General features: G+C 45.7%; 1 protein-coding gene across 7 annotated transcripts; it reads right to left on the bottom strand.

Annotated features, from left to right (window-relative positions):
* Positions 1 to 15: 15 nt before the first annotated feature.
* On the bottom strand, positions 16 to 27,858 carry kif16ba (kinesin family member 16Ba). 7 transcript variants are annotated; one of them, XM_030731739.1, is made up of 29 exons: positions 27,471 to 27,858; positions 23,151 to 23,220; positions 22,957 to 23,070; positions 22,699 to 22,815; positions 20,292 to 20,389; positions 20,106 to 20,215; positions 19,492 to 19,634; positions 17,155 to 17,323; positions 16,618 to 16,749; positions 16,356 to 16,531; positions 15,456 to 15,521; positions 15,283 to 15,342; positions 15,053 to 15,172; positions 14,284 to 14,335; positions 14,027 to 14,164; positions 13,475 to 13,557; positions 13,283 to 13,371; positions 11,492 to 11,524; positions 11,126 to 11,179; positions 9,628 to 10,974; positions 9,349 to 9,507; positions 9,157 to 9,262; positions 8,489 to 8,536; positions 8,194 to 8,241; positions 4,349 to 6,313; positions 3,570 to 3,692; positions 2,465 to 2,554; positions 1,309 to 1,392; positions 16 to 1,009 (listed from the first exon to the last, which is right to left on the bottom strand). In XM_030731739.1, exons 1-29 carry the CDS (start codon positions 27,515 to 27,517, stop codon positions 848 to 850), a joined length of 6,003 nt encoding a protein of 2,000 aa, XP_030587599.1. In that variant the 5' UTR covers positions 27,518 to 27,858; the 3' UTR covers positions 16 to 847. The 7 variants fall into 7 exon arrangements, 6 of the variants coding, with proteins under 6 accessions (XP_030587599.1, XP_030587619.1, XP_030587611.1 ...); XM_030731759.1 differs by lacking the exon at positions 8,489 to 8,536 and having other exon boundaries at positions 27,471 to 27,857; XM_030731751.1 differs by lacking the exon at positions 11,492 to 11,524 and having other exon boundaries at positions 27,471 to 27,857.
* Positions 27,859 to 27,983: the final 125 nt, after the last annotated feature.

Here is a 27,983-nt window from a genome sequence, read left to right as displayed (position 1 = left end):
AGAGACCAAAGCAGTTTCTGTATCAGCTGTAAACATGTTTATTTCTGCTGGGAAGTTTTAACATTGGAGTCTATGGGGACTGACTCACTGTGGCGCCTCTGCTGGACGGCAGAGGAACTGCAGGTTTTTCATTTTCCAGCCTCAGAGGTCGATGTGTGGTTTTTCCTGGTGATTCTTTTTGAGCAGTTTTTATATCTCAGAGTCCAAATTACAGTTCATCTAGAAGCCTCAAAATAATTGCCCATCACGAGTGCAGCTGCTGTGATTGTAGCAGCTTGGTTTGCCATCTTTGTGTAACTGGTGTTCATGAACGTCCCCCTGACTCCGCCCACTAAGATGGAGGTTTCTGGGTGATGCAGTCATTGACCTGCTTGCTTCTTTTTGCAGGAGCTGTTTTGAGCACAGCGCTCATCGTGCACATAAACAGAATCTAAAGCCAGCAAAGGAAACATCACTGATAAACTGAGAAGGAGCAGCTCTTCTGAAACGAGTGAATGTTTAATGAAGTGACTAAAAATGCCCTGATCCACTGAGCCCGAGCACAGTGACAGTCATGAACATCACAGCTGCAGGTGAACACCTTAAATACAGATGCTTATTGCGTGAACGGATCTTGAAGAGTCCCATTTTCCTCTGAACAAACTTCCTGTTTAGCGTTCATGCTGAGTGGCACCTGATTGGTCGATTCTGACGACAGCAGGGAGCTGGAGAGGAAAAACTGACCTGCACGTTTTCCCTGCTCTGCCCGGCTGAGGTGACTCTCCCGCTCTGCAGCGCCGGAGAAAAAGGCACCGAGCAGTTCTTTTAATGTTTTGGTTTTTTGGAGGTTTCCGACGGCGCGGCGCAGTCAGCCGGTGCCGTGGCTGCTGTACTCAAAGACGCCTTTTTTGAAGAACGGCAAGAACTCGCAGACATCTCGTTTGGACAGATGGAAAAGGCCGTCTTCGTCTGCTCGGAGGGGAGAGCTGGAGGACGACAGCATCACCCGGAACAAGTCCTTCAGATAACGCTGCAGAAAACCAAAGAAGAAAGTCACCTGTGTTAATGAGCCAAAACATTAAGGACACTCACAGATGTTCATGTTAAAGATCTTTGTCCACACAGCTGGATTCAGTACAGGTGTTTTAGCCTTATTTAAAAGCTTCAGTCATTTCCTTTTTTTGTGTTTGTAGAACGTGCTGTTTAAATAAAGTTAAAGCTGTCATCATGAACCACATCTGCTGCTGAAGTCACGGAGGAGCTCCAGAGCCGTGTCGGTCGTGATGTTTTGGATCTGTTTGTGCGTGTAAATAAAATCGTTAAGCGTACCTCCAGGTGAGTCCGGCGCTCGGCGACCATTCGCTCGTCCCTGTTTCTAAACAGCTTCTTTGGTGGGAAGTCGAGAGCGGTCAGCTGAAACAAACACAGAGCTCAGTGACGTTTGACTCAGCAGACCTGCTCAAAGATTACTGGATCCTGACTGATGTGATTTATAAGCAACGTGATTAAATATCATTAGTAATTTGGGTGAACCGGATCCATTGATAACATTTCTAAACTTTCAAATCATATAATTTAACCAGCCACAGCAACTCAGCATACCACAGTTCACTGTGACTAACATACAGGCTGCTATACCATAAGGATCCTGTGGGGAGTGCTGTGGAGCTGAAGGTATTCTAACTCGGAGGAAACAGCTACAGCTCCTGATCCAAACCAGGATCAGGATAAAGGGAAGCAATTCTTAACTGGATGCTCACATCAATCAGGTCAACGTTTCCAGGAATGAGCTCAGAGTGAGCCAACACTCTGATGATGTCACTATGACTGGATTTCCGTACACAGAAGCCCCGCTCACCCGCTGTTCCAATCTTTTACTTGTGAGGGGCAGCGAATCAGAGGAAAGCTGGCTTAAAGTGGGAGGAGCTAGAGGATGGACTGAGGAGCGGCATCAAAGCCCAGAATGAGCTAAAGGATTATTTTTTCATTCATGCAAAACTGGAGTCCAAGAATAAAAGCACAGAGCTGAAAATGAGCAGAGGAGGTCCACCTTAAACTTTATCGACCACACAAAAAAAACTTCCACTTAGAGCAGTGGTTCTCAAATCCAGGCCTCGTGGCCCAGGTTTTAGATGTGTCTCTTCTTCAACACACCTGAGTCAAATATAGAGTACATTAGCAGGACTCTGGAGAACTTGACTGCATACTGAGGAGGTAATTCAGCCATTTGATTCAGGTGTGTTGGATCAGGGACACATCTAAAACCTCCAGGACACTGGGCCACGAGGCCTGGATTTGAGAACCACTGACTTAGAGTGAGATTTGTTTGAGAGCAGGAGCCACAACCCAAAAAACTCTCAAAAACTCTCCTGTATAAATAATAACTTTCTGGGTGTCTTTATCCATCTTTCTGACTCAGAATATTAAAAACAGAAACATGTTTACGCTACTTTGACCTTAAAAATGGTAAAAGTTGACATCTCACCTCTGAATATTTTAACTTCAGGTTCCTGTGCATTTCCCGGAAACGGCTGTAGCGTCTGAACACCGTCCACGTGTCATCCATCACCGTGATCTGATGGAAGAGAACCACACAAGCATAAACACCAAGGCAAGAGACACCACACCAAATCTGAGCCAGCTCATCTATTCAGCCAGAGCTACAGTGGCATCCAGGAACTGGATCCACCAGCTGCAGCTGATTTGCTCTGCTTTAAAGCAGTTCAGCAGAACCATGAGAAAAGTTACTTTGCTTATTGGTCACAAGTGTTTGAGATGGGAGAGCTTATATACTCAATGGTCACTGCAGAAATAAAACTCGTTAACGTTAGAGGGTCACCTAGGCAACTGGAGCCTGGGATGGTCACAAGTGGTCAGCCTCAAAGAGTCGTCATACGCGGCTTCGGTGATGCTGGCGACAACGCTGTGTGAACTGCGATTGATCGGCGATTTCTTGTCAAAACTTCATAGAAAATTAAGTTAAATCAGTTTTTTGTTTGCATGCTAATCTAGAAATGTTCAAGTTTCAGAGAAGAAAAAAGTAAGAAAAGAAACGTCTGGACTTTGGTTTTCGCCTGCTGCATCACCTTCTTCATGAATGGACTGGTTTTCTGCTCCACATGAGCGCTCAAAGCGCTTAACTGAGCCACCATATGATGCAGTCAGCAATTACTACATGATGGCATGAATGCATCACAAGCCTTTGCTATTCCATACTGTTAGTTTGAAGATGTGAAACTCCCCCTGACCGTCGCCTGGATCCACCTTGTGAGTTCTAACATACCGAATCACCAGAACACACCATTTCTGGGTTTTCAAAGTTGTTTAACGAAGTCTTGATAATGAACACGTTCTAACCAACATGCTTCAAAGACAGGGTTGGGGTGACACGCAATCACAGGTGATAAAACCAAGCTCAGGTTTAAAACCACCAAAACATGAACTCAAACAGTTCAGACATTTGAACCAATCACAGGAAGTACGTCCGGCTACACTGGACATCTGTACCTAATAAAATGCCCCACAAGGTTACAAGCTTAAAATCTGAATTTTACCATGTTTCATGTATCCAGGTAGAAACTGTGACTCACCTTCACCTCAAACTCAAAGTGCTCGTCCTTCCCCTGCCCGCGGAGAACGTAACGAGGAATGCTAATTTTAACAGGCTCTTGGACACCGTCACAGCTCATCCCAGGAGGACGAGACACCAAGTGCTGGAGAGGAAGTCATCCGGGGGAGGGGGGGGGACAGAAAAAGACATGGAAAAAGAAGTGAAGGGTAAAAGGCTGACTCAGAAAAATACAATCTGGAGATTGTTCATTTCCAAACCCGTTAAAGCCCCCCCCCAAAAAAAACCTCAAACAAAATCAGAAATTAAGAATCAAACCAAAACTTCATCTTTATTACTTTGTGAGCATATTAACATGTATCCCTGCAATAAAAAAAAAAAAATTATAAGTCACATTAAATATCATCGTGGTCATATTTCCCATCATGATCTTCTGAGACAAAACTACGTCGTCATCGTTCTCATCGTCTCAATCATTGACGCCTAAAAACAAAACAAAGCCTTTGATAAATGGAACCATTCATCTTATGATCAACACGGTGACTGATCACAGCTAAATCCCATCGACTCTTCCTCAGAGGAAAGTCTTTAAAGACAATTACACAAACAAATTATAAAGTTTAAAATATTTTTTAAAATACTTCAAGATGAGGCAGCTTTTCAGGTCCAGGTTTCCCACATTCATTAGAAATTATTTAACATCTTAAAAATAAATAAGCTCTCTGATTTTGAGCAAACACTGCATCCATGCACATTCATTCAGTGATAATGCCTTCAGTTACACAGATGATTAATCAAGACCTGAGCTTCTGAGGAGCAGCCAAAGCATAATCTCCAGGACTCTTCTTTAGAGGGAACACCAGCCGAGTCCCGTCTGAACTGCATCTCTCTCTTTAGAGTTTGTGGCTTTTTAAAAACAAAATCTACCACCACACAGGTGTCAGTCTTCTTCACGAGCAGGCATCTGATGTCTGAACGCTTGCGGAGTTCGAGTCCTTGAAACTGAGGCCGGGCGGGGACCAGACTGGATCCCCGTGGCACTGGATGGAAGACGCCATCCTCCTGGAAAAGAGCTACGTGAGTGTCTGTCAGGAGGAACTGCAAGATAGTGTCCTGGTGCCCACGGGTGGAGTTCCTGACTTTGACACTGGTGTAGAGCAGAGGACAAATATTAGCAAGGGAAGGTTTGCCGGGACCATCCATGTTCCCGTGGATGATGTAGAGTAGGTCTGCGAGGACCCGCTTGAATCTGGAAGTGATGTGAGGCCCACTGTGCGGGTTGATGTCGGGAACAATCGAAGTCCAATCCAAAGAGATTACCATGAGGTCATCAGAGAGTAGTGGGTGACCTTCAGTCCCTTCAGGGAACATCTCAAGAGAGAGAGCCTTCACTAGAGCCTTGCAGAAGTCTTGAGTAAGCTCTTTGCTGTAAGTGAAGACAGCTAGGACGGTGTCTTCGGTGCTGCTAATTAGGCGGATGTGCTGCCCTGCCAGACTAATCTGGACCTCCTTGATTTCCCGGAGTTTAAAACGATGAAAAATAGTCACAGTGTCTGTAGAATCTGTGCTAGCTGAGAGAACCATTAAGTTCTTTTCTGACAAAAGCAGGCAGGCAGGTCTTGGGACTGGTTTCTTACGGTTAGCTACTCTGAGCCAAAACAGGCTCAAAACTTTGCCACAATTCTCCTGAGGAGCCAAAGATTCCAGTTTTTCCAGGATCTTCTGGGATGAGAATGTCTGTAGTTCAGAGAGAACTGTTGGAAGCATGACCAGCCTCTGATGGAACACTTCTGGACTTGTGTTTCTCGATGAAGATACGGATCCTTCGGGCCATCCCGAGATATTTGGGATTGCTGATGTACAGTAATTCTGAGGAAGCCTCAGGGCACAATCCTTTGACAGGTCCACTGAACTTCCCTTGTGTTCGGCTGTGATGGGAGGCTCCGGCTGTTGCTGAGGCTGCATTCGAGGAATCAGTGGCAGCTCTTTGGATATCATGGTCACATACTGAGAAAGGACGACCTTCATTTCGCCTGCTTGAACATTTCGAATGATGTCCCGTGTGCCCTGTAGCCTTCTACCAGCATCTTTATACACTTCAGAAAGTTTTTCAGCAAAGCACCCAAAAACATAGCTCTTACTGGCCGTCATCTTCTCTGCTTCCGGATCCATCTCCTGTTTTGTTTGACCCTTAAAGGATTCCATCATCTGCTGCTGACTTACTGTTAACCACTGGATCACTGAACCAAAGTAACCACTGTTAAAGCTGTGCAACTTTGATGAATGATTACTGGAAAGTTTGGCCTCTTCTGCTGTCACTGGGTCACATGTTTGGTGTTCAGCTTTTTCCTCTGAGTAAGATGAAGAGCGTCCATTAACAAGAAGCTCCTGCTTTTTATCATCATCACCAACACAGCAGGTAGAATCACCTTCATCCTTCTTGAAATGCTCGTTTTCATCAGATTTGTTGGTTTGTTGGTCCTGGGGTTCATCTTGCCTAAAGTCACGGTCGGTGTTAAAACAGTCACGGTAACAAACTGCTTGGCCCACTTCTCCTTGTGGAGTAATCACTTTTCCTTTGTTGAGGTCACTTTCTTTAGGAACTCCTACTTTTTCAATCAAGACTTCATCTGTAGATTCTAGCATTTCTTCTCTCTGAATCTGTACAAGACCACTCTCTGGTTCTTCTGACACATTTTTGTGGACATTAGGAGGACAGACTGCCTCAAACTCCAGGGAAGGCTGGAAGCTAGACCCGCTGGCTCTCTGTGTGCACAAGGGGGGAGTCCATGACTAAATCGATAAAGATGTGGAGGCTCTAGGAATTATGCTGAAGTTCATAATCCACCCCAATGAGAATTATAGTTCCTCCAATCACCAGGTGCACAGATGGGATGTAAGTGATTTTAAATCAATACGTGAAGAGGTTTATCATGCAAATTAAATTGACAAGTGCACAAAACCTTCTCGTTGGAAGCTCTGAATATCAAACATGGGTAAAGAAGCATTTGCAAGCAGTTTTTTTAAATTATACTCTTCCAGGGGCAAATAAGGTCACCTCAGCTTTGACTAAACATCTGCAAATACTGTTTTACCCACCTTTGATTCTGCACCAAAGGAAAGGAAGGACATATGGACATTTAGATAATTTCAGGGTACTTTGTCATTTCTGCTTTCCATGCACTGATCATAACGCAGAGAGTGAGCTCTCGTTTTCTTGGTTCTTCCAAAAATTAGGAAAAGAAGCCAACTGCAGGGTTTTCCCAACCAGGTTTAAGCTGAATGAAGTAGGTTTAACTGGTAGTAACTCAGGCCTAAGACTGCATGCACTACCCTCGAAAAGGCTCTGCAAACACTGTGAAAGCACTAATAGGAATGGAGTTCACCAACTACTGCTTATCCAGCAAAGATGGCTGACATCACATAAAAACACATCAACTAAACTAGCAGATCTTTAGGTGGTACAAATCCCCTGGAAGCACAAGTTCTCAAACACATAATTACAGGTCTCAGTAGATCTTAATGGGGTGCATGCTAGTGTCTTTATCTTATAATCTAAAGCGCCTTAAGACAACTATTGTTGTGATTTGGAGCTATAGAAATAACTGAACTGAATATGAGCCTCAGTGACTCTACTCACCAAGTCAATTCAAAACCAAATGGCTGAATAAGAACCAGGAATAAGAAATGCTGAAATCATAATAAATATAAACCACTGAGAATACCGTCGCTGTCTGTGATCAGCATTATTATGATAAGAACCGAGATTTTTAGTAGATGCATCTATGGTATGAAACTGAAAATCCCAGGTCACATTGTTCCTGAGTTATTGCAAAGGTGAAAGTTGGCCGCCTGCCCGGCAGGGTGACAACAACACCCCCCCAACAGCCTTCTTAGGCCGAGGCGTAAAAATGGACGCAACCTCTGGATCTGACAAGCAAAGTCGCTGCTAAAGTGTCTTCAAATTCTTAAAATTAAAAAAATAGGTCCTCTCTGACTCCTCTGGCTGTAAGAGGCTGCGTCCGTCTTTTATACAGTCCAAAGTGTTCCCATGAATTTTCTAACGCAATCACGGGTTTAAAACAAACAAACAAACAAACAAAAACCAAAGGTAAAAAGGTCTTTTTTTATGTGACTGAAATAAACACAAACACACCAACCAGAAATCATAAACTCTCAGGATATCTCCAGTTTTGCACCACAGCTGAATATTGGTGACACTGTAACTGCTGTTTAACACATTTCACTAATCTTCTGCTTCCTGTGAGCACCGGGGGAATAACTACATTCTCTTTTAGTAAATTTATCAATATACAACACACAGTGATGGACAACAAGGTAGAAAAAAGATAAACTAAAAATCTGGAACCATTTCAAACCCCTTGAACCACCTCCACCCTCTGCTGAACATCTGGGTTAAACCCTGCAGCTGGAATGCTCAGAGCTGCCAATGAGAGCCCATCTGAGCTTCTGTGTTTGTCAGATCTGAACATTTAAAAGAGAAGGCCCAATATCTGTTTCCTTTCAAATTAAAAGCAGATTTTGGATAACGTTAAGAGTTTTCTGATTAACGGCGTGCATATGAGGCACATTTTGCAGAGATACAGAACCAGTTTAATAGCAGCGGGATTCGATCCCAGTCTTACCTGATATTTGAGCTTCCTTGGATTCATGTTTTGGAGCTTTTCCTCATCCTGGAAACAATAAAAATAAACTTCAATGTCCTGAATATTCTCATTCCGCAAAGCACCATGTTTGTTCATAATCATCCATCCATCCATTTATGATGACAGGAAAAGGGAGACCGATTAAATAAAACCAGGATAAATTAAACCCAGGGAGAGAGGAAATCAAACCACATCTGGGGGAGTCGTGCAGATTACAGAGCAGAAAAGTCTGATGGTGGAAATCAAATGAAGGGTTGGAGGATCCTGGTCTTACCTCATCTGTCAATCTAACAGAGCTACAGTCGCTAACATCCTCCTCCTCCTGCAGGGTTAAAGAGCTAAACATCAGTTCTCCAGAGAAAGGCTCACATGTATTTACTGCACCTGCTGGATTTATTCACTCATCTTTACTGGAGAGGCCAAATTTCAAGCATGGAGGATCACAAAAAGAGTTTTACTACAAAACATGAGAAAACATTTTCACTGGAAACCAGCAGGGACTAGAAGGCCTCTTTAGACTTTCGATCTGTATATAACAATAAGTTATAACATAACTGATCAGATTCATTACCTTTAAAGCTCATCAAACAACTGCTGCCACTAATTAACCTGCCTATCAGAACTTCAGAATAAAAGCCAGATTCAATTTCAGCAGATTCACATTCAGATATGAATAAATGAGTTCATCTTATTTACAGTTAATTTCTGTCACAACAATCTGCAGATGTGTGGGATTAAATTTGTGTGAACAACTAAATTAAATAAGCTGAAAGCAGTTTGTACAGCTCAGAGGCAGAAAGGTGCTCAAATATTTTTTTAAATTTTCTCAAGCTTAAATAAACTCTTATTTATGCTTCTGTGATTCTCTGGAGGTTTTGTTCAGCTGTAATAAAACTGCAGCTTTAATGGGGACAGTGATGGAGGGTGCGGTGGAGCTCTTACTCGCAGGGATTCACAGGACAGAGACAGATCCACGCCGCTGCTGCCATTCAGGAGATTCATCTTCTGTAACCGTCGCTGGACTTCCTCTTCGATGTACGCGTTTATCCTGCCGCACACACAAACAGAACAGCTGACTAACGTAAACATGGAGAAGCTTTCCTGCAGAGTGATGCGGAGCTCGGCGTGGCGTACCTGTCGTCCGACAGCGGCAGCAGGGTGTTCAGACTCTGGATGTGGCTGACCGGCGAGCCGCTGTGAACCGTCCTCTCATCGTTGCTGATCGAGTGAGTCCTGCTGACCTCCTCGCCCTCGCTGATCCTCTGTCGCAGCTTCTGGATCTCCTGCTCCACCCTGAAAATACAATACTCAACTTTCAAAATAAAAGCCTAAGCAAAAAACCTTTTAATGGAGAACTGTGGACATTCTGCCAGGATTAAACTTGTTCCATTAATAAACTGTTTCCATAGAAACCTCTGCTGGTCCATCTCCGCCCCAGTCCTCGAGGTCCTGATGATGAAGCTCTTGTGCCTCTGCTCCTCAGAGTCGGGCTCGAGGGAGATACTTCGTCTCAAGGCGGAGTGCCTCTTCTCCAGCCGGGCCACGGCCTGCTCCATCGCCTCCCTCTGCTGCTTCTCCTTCGACTCGAGGATCTCCTTCTCCTTCCTCCTCACTTTCTCCTCCTGCCGTGCTACGTTGGCCGTGAACTCGTAGGTCTCTTGGAGCTGCTGGAGCTGCTGGGCGCTGTGCCAGTGGAGGTTCAGTTTCTCCTCCTTGTCCTCCAGCTCCTTCTCCACCTGGAACAGCGTGTTGTCGAGGCCCGGAGGATTGTCGCAGTTCCCGTTGCTGCCTCCACTGCTACGCTCCAGCACCTCCACAGCTCTCTGCTTCTCCTCAGCGACTGCGGGGAGGAGACTGTCGGCCAGGCTGGCGAGCTGTCGCTCCTTAAACTGCAGCCTGTGCTCCGCCTGTGTGACCAGCTGCTCCTCATGGCTCCACGTGGCGTCCTGCGCTCCCTTCTCCGGCGTCTCCTTCAGCTGCTGCTGACGTTCTTTGAGGCTGTGAGTGAGGAGAAGCAGGGTGTTGCGCTCTGCAGCAACTTCCTTCTCCAGGCGCTCCCTCTGCTGCAGCAGCCCCTCCTCTAGCAGATCCAGCTCCTTCACCTGAGCCGTCTTGAAGTCCACGTACCGGCTCTGGGCAGCTCTCGCCTCCTCACTGGCGTCCTCCACATCTGGCCGCTCTGCAGTCTCTTTGGCACGAAGGAGCATTTCTCTGATCTCTGCCAGTGCTCGCCGCTCCTCCTCAAGGCGTCGGGAATCTTCCCGGGTTAGCAGGGTGGTGGCAGCTTCGTGTTTCTCTCTCAGCTGCTCCTCCAGCCTCCCCACCAGACTGAGCTGCTCCCGCTCCTGCTCCTCCAGCCGCCGCCGTTCAGTCTCCAGACGGACCTGCTGCTCCTCACGCTCCCTCTTCAGCCTCTCCAGCTCGCGGTAGATCTCCGCCTGCTGTTTCCGCTGTTGCTCGTCCTGCTCCTCCGCCCCATCTGCTTCACACTCCTGCAGCTCCTTCCGCCGCTGCCTCCGTTGGAGATCAAACCCCCGGATCTCGGAGCGCCTCTCCTCCTCAAAGCGCTCCTTCTCAGCCAGGAAGTCTCGCAGGCGGCTCTCGATGTCCTGGCTGCGGCGGTGGAGGCTCTCCTCCTGTCGGAGGATCCGCTGCTGCACCTCCTCTGACTCCTTACGTTGACTCTCGACCTCCTGCTGGAGGCGCTCCAGCTCCGCCTTCTCGCTCTGCTGCTTCGCCTCCATCTCTTTGATCAGCCTCCTGCAGAAACAGAAACCCGTTACCATCCAACACGATGGAGACAAACCCAACATCGCCTGCTGAGGAGCTTAATCCACATCTGTGCACTGACTCCCTGAATTCTCCATCAATAAATGAGCTGGTCTTAAGGTGGACTTCCATGAGAGTTTACCTTTTCATCTCCAGTTTCTCCAGCTCCTCTCGCTGCTGTCGCTCAAACTCCAACCTAGAAAACAAAAAACCTCCATCAGCTTCCTTTAAAGGATGTTAAAAAAAAAACTCAAAACACATAAAAAGGAGACATCAAAACAAATAAAGTGAGTGAAGGCAGCATGTGAGACAAACAAGCTTTGAATGAGACGGCAGGCAGCGACACATCTTCTAATCTCAGAGTGGGGACAGAAGCAGGAAGCTGGTGAGCAAATGAATACAAAACGAATGAAGCAGACAGCTAGCGTGGAGGTGAGGAGGGACGGGACGAGTCAACACACGTCTCTGAGTCAAACGGGACAGACAGGAAGTGGACGGCTGAGTCTACCTGAGGAAGACGGGGCCCTTCTCAGTGAAGAGACTGTCAACAGGACAGGGGGAAAGAGTTAATTCAGGAAACTCGGTTTGTCCTTCTTCAAGTGTAAGGTGGCTTTTTCTCACCGCTGTGTGTGAAGGTAACTAAAATTTAATGATCGCTTAAACTTCAACTGCATCACATGTGCATAAAAAGGGTTGGGTTTTTTTTTGGTGGGGGGGGGGGGGGGGGGGGGGGGGGGGCATTTTCAGACAGATTTCCAGGCGTTCCTCCATCCCTCCTGGAGATGCTTACTATAACAAACTGTACAGAGCTGGCTGTCTACGTTCAGCCATTCAAATTATTCACAGTAGCGAGGACAACGATTGGTCGGTTGGCCGCAGCAGGTCGCAGAGGGTTCAGAGACGTCTGTTGATGCTAAACTGCAGAAAGAAGAGGAAACACCTGGACAGATGTTTCTTTACATTCACAGATTCATAAAATTGCAGCTTCACTCATTACAGGAAGCTGAGTGATAATATCAGACCGACACAGACAGCTTCATCCTCTGAGCAGCTTCAGTCTGATGAGGTTAGATCATAGAGTGAAGCTCATTTCACAGGAGTGAATGACGGTGGTCACTTTTCTAAATATTAAGCGTCATCATCATCATCATAATCATCACGTGTAATTAATTATCTAAAATAAAAAGACATTTGTGCCCACAATGCAAAGCGGAGTTTTTAGACCAGATGCAATAAAAACGTCACCTGTAAAACGTGTTCAGACCCACTGCTGCAGGTGGAGGAGCGAGAGCGGCCAATGATCCGACTGTAACGAATTTAAGATTTATTGTTAATGTTTAGCTGTTTTTTTTCTTTTTTTTCCCCCAAACCTCGTTTAGTTCAGTGATCTCACTTTAAATCTGTACAGAGTGACACTGAGCCAACAACATGCAGCTGCTGGTGCACCGGCTGAAGCTCGTGTCTGAAGAATATTTTAAAGACAAAAGCCTCTCGTGGTGCTCGGACGCTCGGACACAGCAGGGTCGGCTCAGTGTTGGAAAAACCCGGCACCACCCCTGCGCCGATGGAGGAGGAGAGCTCACAGGTTTGGAAACGCTCTGGATTTGTGAGGAGAGGCAGAAACTGTGGAGCTGACTGAATAATAATAAATAAAGGCTTTGTGCAGAGCAGCTTCCTGATATTTTAATTATTTTATTTTTATAGAAGATCTAATTATTTGATCTGTTTATTCAATCATTTGAGGGTGTTTTAAAAGTCAGTTTTATGTTGAAGTAAATGCATCTGTCCCGTTGTGTTGGCGTGCCTTCTTGTGGACAGTCTGATCCTGCGTGCCCCCCCCCAGTCGTCTTTCCTTATGAAGACGGCACAGCAGGAGAGAGTCTGCCTCGGCTGGATTCTCACCCTGTGCGGTTTAGATGAAGGAGCTGTGGGACAGAGCAAGCCGATGCATTCGCTGCTCTGTTTGGACAGCGGTGCAATCGGAAAACACAGACTCAGTTTGACGAGCTGGCAGGTTAAAGAGCAGCCAGAGCCCGTCAATTTATTGTCATTTTTCTGATTTATTTTTTTTAATGATTAGAGAACTGGCTGCATTTGGTAAGCAGGTCTGTCAGCAATCACTGTAGGACATGAAGCTTCCTTTTGTTTGAGAGCTGTGTTTTGAAATCCCAGATCTAAATGGCGTTTAGGCTGACGGTTTACCCCCCGTGTGTGGGAGGGTGTCCTTTGGGTGCAGAGGGGAGGATGTGCTGCAGATACTGAGCTGATAATCATGCAGCTGATGTGTCTACTCACTCACCCGGGATTGTAGAGCATCACAGTGGAGAGGTTCTCACAGGATTTAGACAAATCCGTCATAGAGAGGCTGAATGTGGTGAGAAGGCCACTCTGAGGGAATCAAACAGGAAGACGGTGTCATCGTTAGGGTCAGCAAAGACCTCAGAGCTTCTGAAACGCACCTTCAGCATCTAAACAGAGGCTGCACCCTCACCTTTCGTTTCTCCCTCAGCTTGGCCGCCTCCTTCGGATGGTTGAAGCGAAACATGTTGGTCCTGCCGAGAAGAATAACGGCGCCTGGAAGGCAAAACACCAAACCTGAAGAAAGTGAAGACTGAAATCATAAACAAACGTGGAGAAAACATCTCCCTGGGTCATTCAGAGATGGGTTTGTTCTCTGCGGATGATTCTCAGTCACGTCTGTCACTCATTTGTGAAGCTGCACCAACCTGCATGAAAGGCGTTACATTAAATAAAGTTTGACTCCAGTATAAAGAGAATGTGTCTCAGTTTTAGTCTTGTTCACATGTGTTGATTTTTCCACCTTAACGGATGAACAGGTTGATCTGCAGTAAACCTGACACCCAGGTGCCGAAGCATCACGTTACTGTGGCAACGCAGCCTCCATAACTTTCACCCAGAATTTTTATTCTTTTTAAAAATCTGTTTAGACAGAAGAAGACTGTTAAAGGCAGCTAGTCTGAAGAACCTGAGGAAAGCATTTAACGGTTAAAGAACAACAACGAGGCGTTTTGTGAGTCCTCACCTTGGTTGAGCTGCGACGGCTCCGTCACCTGGACCCCGTTAACCGAACACTGAGCTCCGCCGAGCGGCACCAGAGTCACCGTCCCGTTCCGGTTCTCAAACATACAGTGTTCGCTCTCCAGGTCCAGGCCGTGCAGAACTGCAGGAGGAAGAACAACAAGGAGGTCATCATCAGAAACATCACCCTCAACACGGTTAGAATATTACAGTTGTTTTTAATGAAGCTCAAATAAAAGTCTCTGAGACGTATGAACTCACTGATGTCCTGCTCTGTGGACGCGTCCTCTCTGCCCACGTAGGTCCGTCCCTCCTGCGGTGGAAGCGAGAGAGAGACGTGCAGTCACTCGACACACTGAAGCCTGTTTTCAACCAACTAACCAAGCAACCAACCAACCGACCGACCGACCAACCGACCCACCAACCGACCCACCCTTAAAAAGCTGCAGTTCATCTGCCACCCAGCAGGGCGCCAGCAGTGAGTCAGTCCCCATAGATGTTAAAACTTTCCAGCAGAAATAAACATGTTTGCAGCTGATACAGAAACTGCTTTGGTCTCTGTGGCAAATTTCCCCCTTCTTAACACCTGTACGGGGGGAAGGGGGGGGCTTCTATAACTCACCTGTTTAAATAAAGTTTGCATTATTAGGGGTGTGGCCTCTCTGACTGACAGGTGGCTGTAGCTGCTAGCTGTCTGTTAGGCTTCACCTCAGAACTGGACCTCTGGACCGTGTTTGTGCCATTGGAGCCTTTAGGAGCATTTTTAATCTGACCAATAACATGCAGCTGTGCGCTTCATTGGAATAACAGAGCGTTATTTGGATGTTAGTGATTAGCAGGTATTTGTGTGATGCTCCCACACAGTCTATGGATGCAGCCTGGTGCCCAAGCTAAAGATGGTCACTTATGCCTCCAAAATAAAAAACCCAACATGGCTGAGGCCAAAACTCTCATGCTGAGTCCAGGTGAAACACATTGAGGATGCAGTAAGTTCTCAGACTTCTGGGACCGTTTATCTCTGGCGTCTGACCTTTAAATGGTAAAGGATGATGCCGGTGCTGAGGAGGTCGTCGTCGATGCCGATAAGGTGAGGCAGCTCGGAGTCCAGCACCACGCCGATGCCCTCTTTCCTCAGAGCGAGAGTCTCCTCCTGCAACATTTCAAAACTTCAGCCACAACTTCACAGAAAGAAAAACATCTGAGAGGAAAAATGAAAAATGCTCCAACAATATTTGGATGATAATAAATGCTCACTCGTACCTTGAGGATGTTCTGAGTCTCGTTCCATTTGTTGGTCCACTCTTTGGTCAGCTCCAAGACCTGCAAACAGGAGAAACAGACGACAGTCAGCCTGTCCGGTTTCCTTCCTGCTGACAGTCACTGAGTATCTGCTCTGATCTTTAATGTTAAATATAAACTCATATGAGACTCACTCTGGCTTCATTCTGGTGCAGCTTCTCCTCCATACTCAGCGCGGTGGGAGAATCCAGCAGAGCGATCTGACAAAGAGACACAGACGATAAAACTAATGAGCTGTGAAGTCTGCGGTTTCAGACTCTGCCTGCACTTCAGAAACAGGAAACGTCCACGTTACAAATCTTTGGCTCGGACTGCCATTGAGTTTGTTTCAGTCGTTCTTTTAATCGCTGCTGTTGTTGGTACGTCTCCACAGCCTGTGGTCCAAAATGATGCTATTATCAGATGTTACATCCCCGGGACAGCTGATTCACTCTGCTCTGTAATCACTCATCTCGAAACTGAAACAAATAAAGGTTAAGAGGAGGCTGCAGGCAGGATTTAGTGATGAGCTACTAATAAAGCCCTGATTTAAAGCAAGCAACAGTTTTAGTTGCTTCACTTTGTTTGGCATCATCATAGAGTCTTTACCTCACAATATAAAAGCACCTTGGGAACAGAGAGAAGGTCTGCATGTCTGTAGGTTCTCAGTGACTCAGGTCATGGTAGTCTGGAGTGCTTGAAGTGAAGGAAACTGGCTTCTTCACCTCTTCCCAGGTATTTAAGCCCTCGTTAAATTGTGTATCCTTTCTAACAGGTATGAAGTTTTTGTTATGAAGTATGAGCAGGTGCTTGTAAACCCAGGTCTGTTGGATTATTTAATCCAGTAACTTTTACTCAGAGTACGGTTTAACTGACTGACTGGTCGGCTTCAGACAAATAAATGAGTTTTCACTGACATTCATTTGGATTTTCTCCTCTGCTTTGGATCTGCAGAATAACAGAAGCTGCACTGAGCCAACATTTCTCATTATTAAAAGGCAGAGAGGAAGATGCTGTGAGTGGCGCCCCCTGTAGTCCAGGCCTGTAGTTTTTACCTGGTTGCCCTGAACCAGCAGAGCTTTGAGCCGAGCGATTTCAGCCCGCAGTTCTCTGATCAGCCTGACGTTGGCGTCCTCGTTGATGGTCGGCTTGTTGATGATGTTCTTGGCTCGGTTGGCGTAGCGCAGAGTGCTGAGCGTCTCGCCGTAATTCACATCAGCAGGAGAAATGGCTGAAAGGAAATTAAGAGGGTTTCATTTCTCTTCTTGCCTCTGATGCTCTGCGATGCCTGATTTATTGTATGTTGTTTCTGCTCACTGGCGATCATGATGGTCTTGGAGTTTCCGCCCAGGCTGTCCTTCAGCAGCCACGTCAGCACCGAGTCTCTGTAGGGAACAAACACCGACTTCCTCTTCAGGTTGGTGTTGGCGCCGCCCTGCGCCATGTCGGCTGAAACGACAGAAACAGAGCCCCGAATTTTATTCCATCTCTGCAAAAAAAAAAAAAGACTGAAGTCTCTGAACGTAAACAGAAAATTACAGAGATTAAAGTGGTAAATTAAAAAGATATTTAAATATAAAATATGAACCATTTTACTTGCAGAAATTAAAGCTGTAGAAACATCAGAAAAATGATTAGGAATAAACTCTGTGCTCAGACCTCTCTTTTCCGCTCTACTCTGTCATTTATTATCTTTATTGGCAGCTCTGATTGACAGCTCCAGCCCTTTCAGATGAGCTCGCTCACAGCTGGATGATGGACAGCTGTTTGACTCGGTGGAGTCCAGATGATTTCTGGCTCCTGAAAACAAACTCACAAACTTCCCAAAAACAGCTCCGATTATCCGTTCCTGACCTAAAGCAGAGATGACGTTGCCCAGAGTGACCAGCGACTTGTTGATATTTCCTCCCTCCTTCAGTCGGACGCCGGTGGCTCCGGTGGCGTCGGCTCGCTCGCTGCCGGCCAGGTCGACCAGGTGGATCTTACTGATGGTTTCACTGGGCATCTCAGCATCAAACTTCGCCTAAAGGGGAGATTTATATGTTTAGGACAAGAAATTAAAAAAAAAAAAAAAAAAGGTTCCAGATATAAAACACACTGAGCTGTCTTTGGATTAGAGACGGTCAGACAAACCATCTCAAATCCTCCTCCTAAGAATCTGGAAACAACAAATATTCTGAATTTCTGCAGTTTTCGGTTGATCTGTGGTGGGAGATGTTAAGCAGTCAGAGATGCATCTCTGAAACATTCACTCAGTAGTTCAGCAGGTAACTTAAGACTGCAGGGAAATCATTCACAGGAGGATGCAAGTACCAAAACTGGTACAAATAATCTTTCGTGATTATTTTTTGCTGATAAAGCTCAACATCCATGTGAAAACTTCGCTCCAGAAAGTTGATTCTGTTCATCGGGATGTAGCAGAAGCATTCATGACGTCACTTGGACGAGTGACAAAACTATTCGTGCGCTTTGTTTCGGTCACACCTGCTGGACGGAGCCCTCACTCTCCTCACTGGTTACCCTGTTCCTGTGTTTATGGTGACTCCGGCACCATAAACACAGGAATGACCTTCTGACCTGTCATTAATATGAAGGCAACATAGTTTCATACTCAGAATACAGTCAGAACACTGTGTGCAAAGAGAGAACTCGTACAGCTGTCACCACAGCGGGCAGATATCTCTAAAAACGATGACTGTAAGTCTTCTCGGTCAGACACGCCGCACGCTGCTGCCTGTCAAACCCCGAGGCACCTGTCTGTGTTTGCAAAGTGTATGTGTGTGAGCATTAAAGGTGTGTCTGTGTGTGCCTGCAGTGTAAAAATATGTATAAGCGCTTTGAGTGCTCATACTGAGTAGAAAAGCGCTATATAAGAACTAGTCCATTTACCATTTACCATTTAAAAACTGCTCTGACTGCCAGGTGAGAGTAACAAAGTGTTCTAGTCTATTTATCATGGCCTAAACTGGAGAGGCTAGAACACAGAGAACACCAGCTAACATTACAAACTCGGTAATGCAGTTTGATCAGTTACGTAAGTCACCCACAGCTCACCAGGCTAACTTGTAAATTGGCTGCTGGTGTGACGGCTCGCTCCATATGAGCCATACTGTGCCAGCACGAGAGAGCCGAGCGGGGCTAAAGGAGTCCATGAAATTCAGTGAACTGAACTGACACTGAGTGAACCCAGCTGTAAGCGTCATGGTGCTATCAAAGGGGTCAAAGGGCAATCCATCGACCTACACAGCATTCTGCAGCTGCCATCAGAGCTTTGGAGCCACATGTAACGTGTGTCCCTGCTTTTATATCACTTTAGCTGAAACAAAGTTACAGTCAAAAGCATCTAAATCAAAGTAAAACCTCTGAGATGTATCCAGTGGTTGAAAAACTGCAGTAAAACAGCCGCTTCCTGATGGAACTTATGGAAAACTGGAAAATTTAGAATGAAGCAGCTTATGGGATTTTTGAAATGAAACCCTCCAGAAGGACAAACGTGCAAACTCTGATGCTGTTATCCACATTTAAAAGATGCTGTAGCTTCACTTACCTGCAAAGAAAATACCAGTCATACATAATAATCACAGGAGGAAGTGTTAAAGAAGCAGAAATGTCTCCATTTGGAGATGAAGCTCTTTTCTCCACTCACTTTTTTTGGAAACTAGTAAAAAAAAGAAAAAAACCTCTACCTCCAAAAAAAAAAAAAAAACCATGATGCTGCCATAAAGCCAGAGATTCAAAATAAACCAACAACAACAGTGTGCAGCCTGAACTGTTCATACACTCAGCTCATTATTAGAAACTGTGGGCACTGGAACAGTACATACATGACAGGAAGTGGAAAAAACAATGAAGGGATCATTCAGTCATCACAGTATAACGCAGTGAGTGAGTTACGCCTCTGGGGGGTCAGTCTGTGCATTAGAAGCAGAAACTTTAGAGAAAGATTGGTCTGTTTTCCTGGTGGATTCCTGGTTGGTTTATTTCCTCACTGTTCCCACAGTTTTACCGTAGCTGCAGATAATCGTGATAATCGTCTTTTCACCTTTGGTGTCATTTCTCTTTGATTTTCAGTAAAAAGGTACTTTAGTGTTTTATTTGTAATAAAATAAGTAACTTAAATTCAGTTGAGTCCATTATGCTCTCATTTCTAATACTTTATTATTTCCACAGGATGAAGTGTAACCTGCTGACCTGTGTGAAGTTGATGGTAAAGATGGCGTGCGAGCGGCTGCTGACGTCGTTCATGCCGGTGCTGGCGGTGGTGCGGTTGATGTTTCCGGCCTCCATCAGCTCCTCGACGTCGCTGTAGTTCTGCACCAGGTGTTTGGACAGATCTGAGGTCAGGAGGGTAAAAACAGGAGGCGTTCACACAAAGAGCTCAGAGAGGAAGGATCCAATCAAAGATCAGACCACAAGGATTCAAGGATTCAATTCACGGATGCAGTGAAGGAGGATGCTGGGATGGGGGAGGTGGAGGCAGATGATCCGCTGTGGCGCCCCCTAAAGGGAGCAGCCGAAAGAAGAAGAGCAACTCACTGCAACACCAAACATTTCAAATACCTCCACCTGTGCCTCTCTGCAGGTATGCAGAGTACTCTTATTGGTTGTTGGAGCACTTTAAGCATCATTGTAAAATGAGCTAATAAAGTATATATAATTTATTAAAGATTTCTACTTTCAGAGGCTTCCAGAGGAGCAGCCCCCGCCCCCTGTACCAAATATTTTGCGTACACAGTACAGTATATATATCACCTAGAGTGGCCCAGGACTGAACCCAGTTTTACCTGCTGCCTTCATAGATTTACCTTCTACGTAGGGTCCATCTTTGGGGTGCTCCCTCACTCTCAGGTTGTAGGTCTGAGTGGACTTCCTCCTCAGCAGGTCTCTGACCCTCTCATTGTAGATCTCCAGGTAGCTGAGGGCACAAACGCAAACATGAAACGAGCCTTTCCAGCATGTCAACCCCTCGTGCGGCTGAGCTGGACTCTAACCTGACTTCTGTGCGAAATGAAGCTTCGTCCCATCGAGTGGCCTCCGAGACACGGCTGAACAAACCCTCGCAGATCCTCGGGATCAGACCGGCGTCGCCCTAAAACAAGACGACAAAACAAACACGTTAGACTATCATCCTGTTCTCCAACATGAAGAGAACCGATGTTCCCTGGTTGAACATCAAAGGAAGAACCAAGAAAGCATGGAGAACATCTCAATAACTTTCTTTTTAAAAAATCCAGAGACACCGACGTCAGTCTTTCAGTATCCACGTCTGCATCATTCTTTAATTCTTTGCCAGTTCCAAACTTTCTCATCCATTATTCTTTCTTCCTTTTCTGGTTCCTCTTAATTTTCCATTCTGTCTTTTTAATCTTCACATCGAATCTTTTCGCTCCTTGTCTGTTTTTTACCTTCCTGTCAACTTTACATAACCCTCACCTTTCTCACCCCCTGCTCTCCTCTTTCCATCTTCCCTTTCTTCCTTGTTTCTCTTCTTTCTTTCCTTCATCTTCTTCACTACCTTCCTTCACTTTTATGTACTGAAAATGTTATTTGATGATCTCTGAGCTGCTGTGCGACAGATGCGCAGACCGTCACCTGACAGGTTATTCGGGGCATTTTTAGTGCGGTCAGTCCTGAAACAGCAGAATTCCAGAAAGATGTAAAAAAATAATCTCAATAAAAATTAAAGCAGCAAAGTGACTAAAACACAAAATCTTTGCCACTGATAAACTTTTGGAAACGACTGCACGCAGAAATAAACCAGCAATTATCCAATCAACACCAACTTCAACTGCCACCGATTCACTGTTTGAGTCATTTTTAAGCAAAATATATGAAGTCTGTTAGATCAGTGTGGAGAATATTGAAGAGAATAATCCAACATGTTGGTTTAGAACATTAATTAGCAGACAAACGCCTCAGCAGGCAGATTCAGGCTCCAGCATGGACGTACTGTCCTGCTCATGCAGCCCCCGGCAGGGTCGATAAACTCTCCACCTTCATATCTGTTTCCTGCCTCCTGTGTTTACCATCAGTGCGGCTCAGTCAATAAAAGACGAGTATTTCCTCTCAGTCACGTCTCAGCACATCGGTGAAATCTGAGAGCAACCAGACGGCTGCAGCTGTTATTGACAGCAGCTGTTAATGCGTCTGTGAGAGCAGATAAGGCTGAAGGAAAATAAAGACAGTACTGTTATGTAAGAAGAGGCAGATCATAACCTTTGAACCTTCAGGTGCGCTCTGTTGTGTTTTTTTGGTAACTCAGGAGCTGGTGGGGGGGTGATGAGGAGGAGGAGGAGCTGAGTTTAATGTTTTAGCCTTTACGTCTAAGCAAATACACTCAAAACAACACGTAGAGTTTCAGTTAGTGAAAAAAAACACAAACCAGCATCAGCCACATTAAAAACCAGCTGCTCCTTTCACACTCTGTGTTTTCATTCTTCGCATGAGTCACAGTTCAGAATAATACTTGACCTCACACCGGGCTCCTCGGCCTGAAATAAGCCGTGACTTTCCTCTGATTGGCTGTCCCTCACAAACAGGTTTTAACAGTAGATGGGTGGAGCCTCTCTGTGACATCAGAGATCCCCTAGTAGAAAAAAAAAATGACTGTTTAGAGCAGTGTGCATGGTTTAGGCTGCATGTTTTCATTTTTTTAGTGTTTGCAGAGGCTTCCTGTGTCACGCTTCGTACAGTCTATGCAGCAGTAACCATGACAACACTGGCTGATAAACTAACACACTGCCCTCTCATCCAAATCTGGTCACTTCTGGGTTAAGAGTGCAGGCAGGGTGGAGTTGGTGGAGGTGAGTGTCAGGGGTGATGTGTGACAGAAGGAGAGCAACCAGAGTGAAAGGGGTGGTTTACAGGATGGTGGTGAGACCTGCTGTGATGGAGGAGATTCATGGATGAAGGAGAACAGAGGAGGATGCTGGGATAGGGGGAGATGGAGGCAGATGATCCACTGTTGCGCCCCCTAAAGGGAGCAGCCAAAAGAAGAAGGGGAAGAACAGCAGCAGCCAAAACACTAACACTGGGACTTAAAACCACCAAAGGCCAAGTCATCTTTTCATCCCCCTTGGTGGGGTTAACAGTTCCCCACAAATACATTAGCTCTACTGCAAAGGACCAATGAGCTTGGAGCAGAGAGCCACAGACGGGGTGGGAAAATTAAACTCACTACACCTTAAATCTAACAGGCACACTGAGCAGCAGCCCGTCACCCTCTCAGCTCTGTCCTGTTATCTGAGCTCTGCTTTCCCCTCGCTGTCATTTAAAACGAGATAAGGCGGATCGAAGTCAGCTGACGGAACCTTCGCTGATGATTTCCGTGCTGTCGCTGAGCTGACCGATCAATATTATTATCGTTTCTCCGGAGAAGGAAGACAGGCCGACTCTCACCGGTGCTCCCATCATGGTGTAGGACTTCCCGGAGCCCGTCTGACCGTAGGCGAAGACGCAGGCGTTGTAGCCCTCGAACGCCGCCTTCAGCACGTCGGAGCCCAAATCTTTGAAGACCTGTGAGTGAAAGAGGATAAACAGCGTTTTGTTTTTGCTTTGTGATGTCACAGGTGTGGGGTCAATGTGATGAATCGGAGATCACAGAGTTAAAAAAAAAAAAAAAAATGCTGCTTCAGCTGAAAACTGTGACCTGCTCACCTTTTCCTGAGAGACGAAGGCGGCGCTCTTGCAGTCCATCGAGTCGTAGGAGAAGTCATACGTGAAGGTTTTGGTGTGCTCCCTCATCGAGTCTCCGAGGACGCCATCGGGAATCTAAACCAATCACAACACGGAAGTTAGAAACTGAGTTGCGGGTCTCGCTTTCCAGCCGGGCTGAGAAGTAAGGAAGTTACCTTCAGGTTGGTGATGGAGGTTTTGGTTCCTTCCATCTTGATGATGCATTTTGCGGTCAGATCCTTCTCCCTGAAAAACACCACAGAGCTTCAGGAAGGTTTTCTCTCCTTTCTGGGTGAACAAGAAACCGATTTACCCTCAATAAAAATGCTGCCGATGGCAACCGCATCAGCCGTTACCATAGTTACACAGATGATGCACAGCTGTATGTTTACATAGTGTTTAACATTAACAGATGAAGGCAACGTGGCCCTATAAACCAAACACAGTCTGCTTATTCAGAACTTAGGGACACTGGTGAATAAGTCGCAGCTCTGAGCTATTTTGGAGTCTGAGCTTTAAACCCCTGCACTGACTTCATCACCAAGACGGTCTTTTTCCATCTCAGGATTATTGCAGAGATAAGAACCCTCCTGACTCACCATGACACTGACAAAGCTTCAAGCGTCCGTGTGAAGCACACACTGAATTACTGCAGCACTCTGCATCGGGACTTCCTAAGAAGGCTCTCAGTGGGCTGCAGCTTATCCAGAGCTCTGCTGCAAGGTCATTAATGAAAACCAATAAAAGGGAGCACATCAGTCCAGTCCTGGCAGAGCTACACTGGCTTCCAGTACAGAATTGAAAATACTTTTACTTACATATAAAATCTTACAATGATCTGGGACCATCTTCTCCCAGTTTGCCCTCCTAACCTGTTCGATTCCCCTGCATCACCAGTTCACAGGAGAACTGGGGATGCAGCTTTGCTGTTTATGCTCCTCAAAATATGAACCTGTTTAATCTGGCATTTAATCAGCATTTCCACTTAATACTAATAACATAAAGCTGCAGGGTCAAAGTGTTGTTATAGTAAAGTCAGTGAACACGATGGTGTGAGTTTGAACACCATCGCTCTCGAGCCAGCGTTCAAGTTTCTGTGGAACAGACGCCGCCGAGGCCGCGACAGCAGCTCGACTCCTTCTTTGAAACAGCCGAGCTAATAAAGCCATCCATAAACTGCATGTGACCGAACCGCGTGTTTGCTTTGTGGACTCTGCCGTCTCCACCCTCGTTTATTCTCCAGCTCCCTGTGAGGTCTCACTCAGGTGTGTTTAATCTGAGAGTCCACGGCAGGTTGTGCAACTGTTTGCTCCCACACTGAGACCGTCACATGACTGAGGACAGAGTTAACAGAAAAACAGCAGAGCAGGGCCCAAAAAAAAAAGAAAAAGAAAAAGAAAAAGGAGAGCTTGGAAACGTTTGATTTAACCAGCAGGAGCGGTGACTGAGGACGTTTCATCCAGCTTTCTGGCTTTAATTTGCACGCATGCCTTCAGATTTGGGCTTTTATGTTTTCGTCCCGTGATCATTTTCATCTTACTGCAATTTTATTTTATTCTCAACCTAATTAAACGTTCACATCACAAAAGTAAAAAGTTAAAAATATATTTGATTTATTTTCACAGGAAACTGAAAAAATAATAATCTCTTATTTCTGCTTTAATCTCAGTTTGAACCACTAAAAATGATCAAATCAAACTGAGGATAAACAAAGAGATCGATCCCACAGCATTAAAGCAGACATGAATTATTAACGAACTCATTCAATTAAGAAATGTAAATCCATACTCAGTGGTGCAAAATGACTGAATAAGTCATCAACTACATGCACATCAGACAAAGATGTTTCATTTGCTTAAACTCTAATTAATGCTGACTTAAGGCAGCAGCTTCCAGCCTGCAGCAGAAACACTGACGTAAACGTGATGAGCACCGGGGCCCCTGAAGACCCCCAACATTAATGCCAGCGCACCCACAAACCTGCACAACAAAACATGTTCAGCAAAGTCAGAATCTCTTCAATTAGACCTAAAACCCAAGTCAGGATCACCATGGTGCCACCCTGAACTACACCCTGTTCACCCTCCCGACATCAGGCGGTACAGGTGCATAAATGAGCCATCAGAACATTCACCTGCGCATAAAGGTGTGCAGCAGCTGTTCTGTAGTGAACGGCATCGCTTTGGGCCAACGTGAGTCCCAGCTTCATGCTTTATTATTTCTAAAGTCCTTTTTAAATGTTTTACTGACTTTTTTGCACTGAACAGAATAGTTCTCAGAATCTTGCTGTATATTTCTAATGTACCTTGACAATAAAGGCTTAATATTATTATTACTGGAGTTTGTGAAGAAGAGCAGCTCAGGTAGAGATGCCTGACACCAGGGTCTTTCTGGCTGTGTTAGCTCTAAGCTGCAGGTGCGTCACAACTGCGAAGCAGCACGCGACAGCTGTGATTGGCCCATTTCATCCTACGCATTTCCTGCTGCTTCTTCTGTCCCATTTTTCAACTCGACTGGAAGAGAGAGAGAGACCCCTGAGCCAGCTGATGCTCTGGCGCAGCTGTGCGGGCTCCGCATGGATTCAGCGTATAAAGGACACGTTAGACACAAACGCTCTGCAAATATTAAAGCTGCGAGTCTGCGCTGCCTCACATCACAGGGCTCGGTGCATTTCTCCAGTCATTTCTAACCTTTTGAAGCTTTTTATCCTTTGAGCTCCAGAATAACAACTGCAGGTGTTACACAGCATTAACACGACTCTACAATCGTCATCATTCAGTAACAAAAACATCAATTTACTGTCAGTAACAGTGACTCATCATTCAGACACAAACCACAGACAGGCTGCATGCGGCGTCAAACACACACAATCAAAAACTTGTTTCAAACTAAAAATGACCGAATTCACAGTTTGTTTTTTTTTTACCCCCAAATTTGAGCCAGAAAGGAATCGAGGGCAACATCCACCCACAGAAACTCATAAAAAATAATGTGCTTTACTATTTTCCAGCTTCCTTGTAAAACAGTAAATTCCTGGATAACAACAGAAATGATATTTTAGCATTAAAATATCACTTTGATTGAAGAGCTTGTGGACACTGGTGGATTAACCATTACATAAAGAATGATTTGTTACTGCACTGTTAACTTGGGGCAACTGCAGCATAAACTTCACTCTGGGTGGTGGTCTAACACATGATATTTGGGAGCTTAAGCACTGCTCAGAGAAAACTGAAGCCACCTCAACACATTTAATACTGCTGTGACCAAGAAAAGAGGTGAAAAACACAAAAACAGCTTCGGTTCATGACGAAGCTGAAGATTTTGGTTCTGAATGAACAGAAAATCTCAGATTATGTCACTTCCTGTTTCTAAAGGAGTCTGCAGTCAGAGGATGGGTGAGAATATTTCAGCAATGGGAAGTCAGCGTTTATGTTGTGCGCCTCAGGGCCTACATTAAATCCCTCCTGTGTGTCTTTGTGATCTTTCAATGAGGAGTCAGAAAGGTGTGGATAAATTTCTCACCACACCCTTTTACCCTCATACAAAAACCATGCAAAGCTACAGACTAAAAATATGAAGCTGAGACAATGAAGGTCTGAAACAGCCTGCTGTGTGCACATTTACAATCACAACTACAACCAAAACCAGCCAGAAAGGTTTCAGTTCAAAGAGACATGAATGAAGCTGCTGTGGGACTGAAAACGGAAAGAAGGCTGTGCACCTACAGCCAGAAAATATCAGCAACATACAGGAAATCAAATCTGTCTGCAAACCCACAGAGACGGCTTCATAATCAGGATAACTCAAACTAATAACACAAGGAGTCAGTATACAGTCACTGAAACTAAACTAAAGCTAGCTGTAACAAAGATAACAACAACAACAACAACAACAACAACAACAACAACTAGGCTTCACACAAAAAAGCAAACCTGACTTTGCTTTTTTTGTGTCCTTTTTTGTGTCCTCCGGGGAGGCTGAGGTGCCTGTGAGACTTATGATCATAATCTGAAACTAAACTAAAAAATAAACCTGGACATCAACAAGAAATAAACAAATACCTGCTGATGACCCAGACCGGGGTGTCCCTGACTCCTAAAATCAGAATAAATCATAGTAAACTTTCCCACAATTTATCCTGAACATAAACACAGACTGACTGAACACGTTAAACTTTACAAACTGACACAGACGGATGTGATGCGGGGTGAACCTGAGGGCACCTGGGGGCTCCTGAGGGTTGGAGATAGCAACTAATGAGCCGCTTTTCTCCCTCTGATCTCTGTGCAAACTCCTCCAGCTGAACCCGTGGAGCCTCTCAGGTACACGCAGGTGAGGGATGATGTCAGCAGCTCAGAGGCTGTCAGCCACTGTGACCCGCTTCATGCCGCCTTCAGAGCCGCAGTTTAACTACCAGCCTCTAACCCGCTCATTGAATGACCGCGAAAGGGCTTTAAAGTGACTCACACAACCGCGCTTCAGCCGTCACTCACCGCCTGTTCATGGGCCGGACCCGCACAGCCACCCGGACCGATGCCATAGCTCATCCCGTTGCTGTCCGTCCGGTCCGTGGAGCCTCAGGAGAGAAAGCCGCGGAGAGGAGCCGCTTTGTGGCCGCTATTGGCTAACGGGCGAGCAGGAGTCGCAGCGGGATAAACAGGGCAAAAGTCGCGCAGATAACAGCGGCCTGCGGGAGGAAGGTCCAAAGTACACAGACGAAGGACGGGGTGGGAGCAGAGAGGGTCCCGGGAGGGGGTGGATGCTATCAGGGTCCGCTGACACCGACTCGCTGCCCCGCTGCGGACCGGCTCAGACCCACTGTTAGCGGTAGCTATTAGCCTGTTAGCCGGCATCAGCCGATAAAAACATCGGGAGGTATGGAAGCCAGGAGCGGACACAACTCTCCAAAAAAATTATGTGAAAGATCGATGTCACTTTTAATGTACAGAAGAGGGGTGTGTTAAAACGACTGTATTTATATTTCGTAAAACAAAGGATAAAAGGAA

The sequence above is a fragment of the Archocentrus centrarchus genome, chromosome 1, assembly GCF_007364275.1.
Source record: "Archocentrus centrarchus isolate MPI-CPG fArcCen1 chromosome 1, fArcCen1, whole genome shotgun sequence".
NCBI lineage: Eukaryota > Metazoa > Chordata > Actinopteri > Cichliformes > Cichlidae > Archocentrus > Archocentrus centrarchus.
Note: the sequence above shows the minus strand (reverse complement) of the source record. Positions and strands in the feature narration are given on the sequence as shown.

Coding starts and splice junctions, on each gene's coding strand:
- kif16ba (XM_030731739.1), bottom strand. CDS start 27,517: ATGGCATCGGTCCGGGTGGCTGTGCGGGTCCGGCCCATGAACAGGCG. Junction 20,216..20,291: donor TCATTTCGCACAGAAGTCAG/GTTAGAGTCCAG, acceptor TTGTGCCCTCAG/CTACCTGGAGATCTACAATG. Junction 3,693..4,348: donor GCTGCTCCTCAGAAGCTCAG/GTCTTGATTAAT, acceptor CTTCCTCTCCAG/CACTTGGTGTCTCGTCCTCC.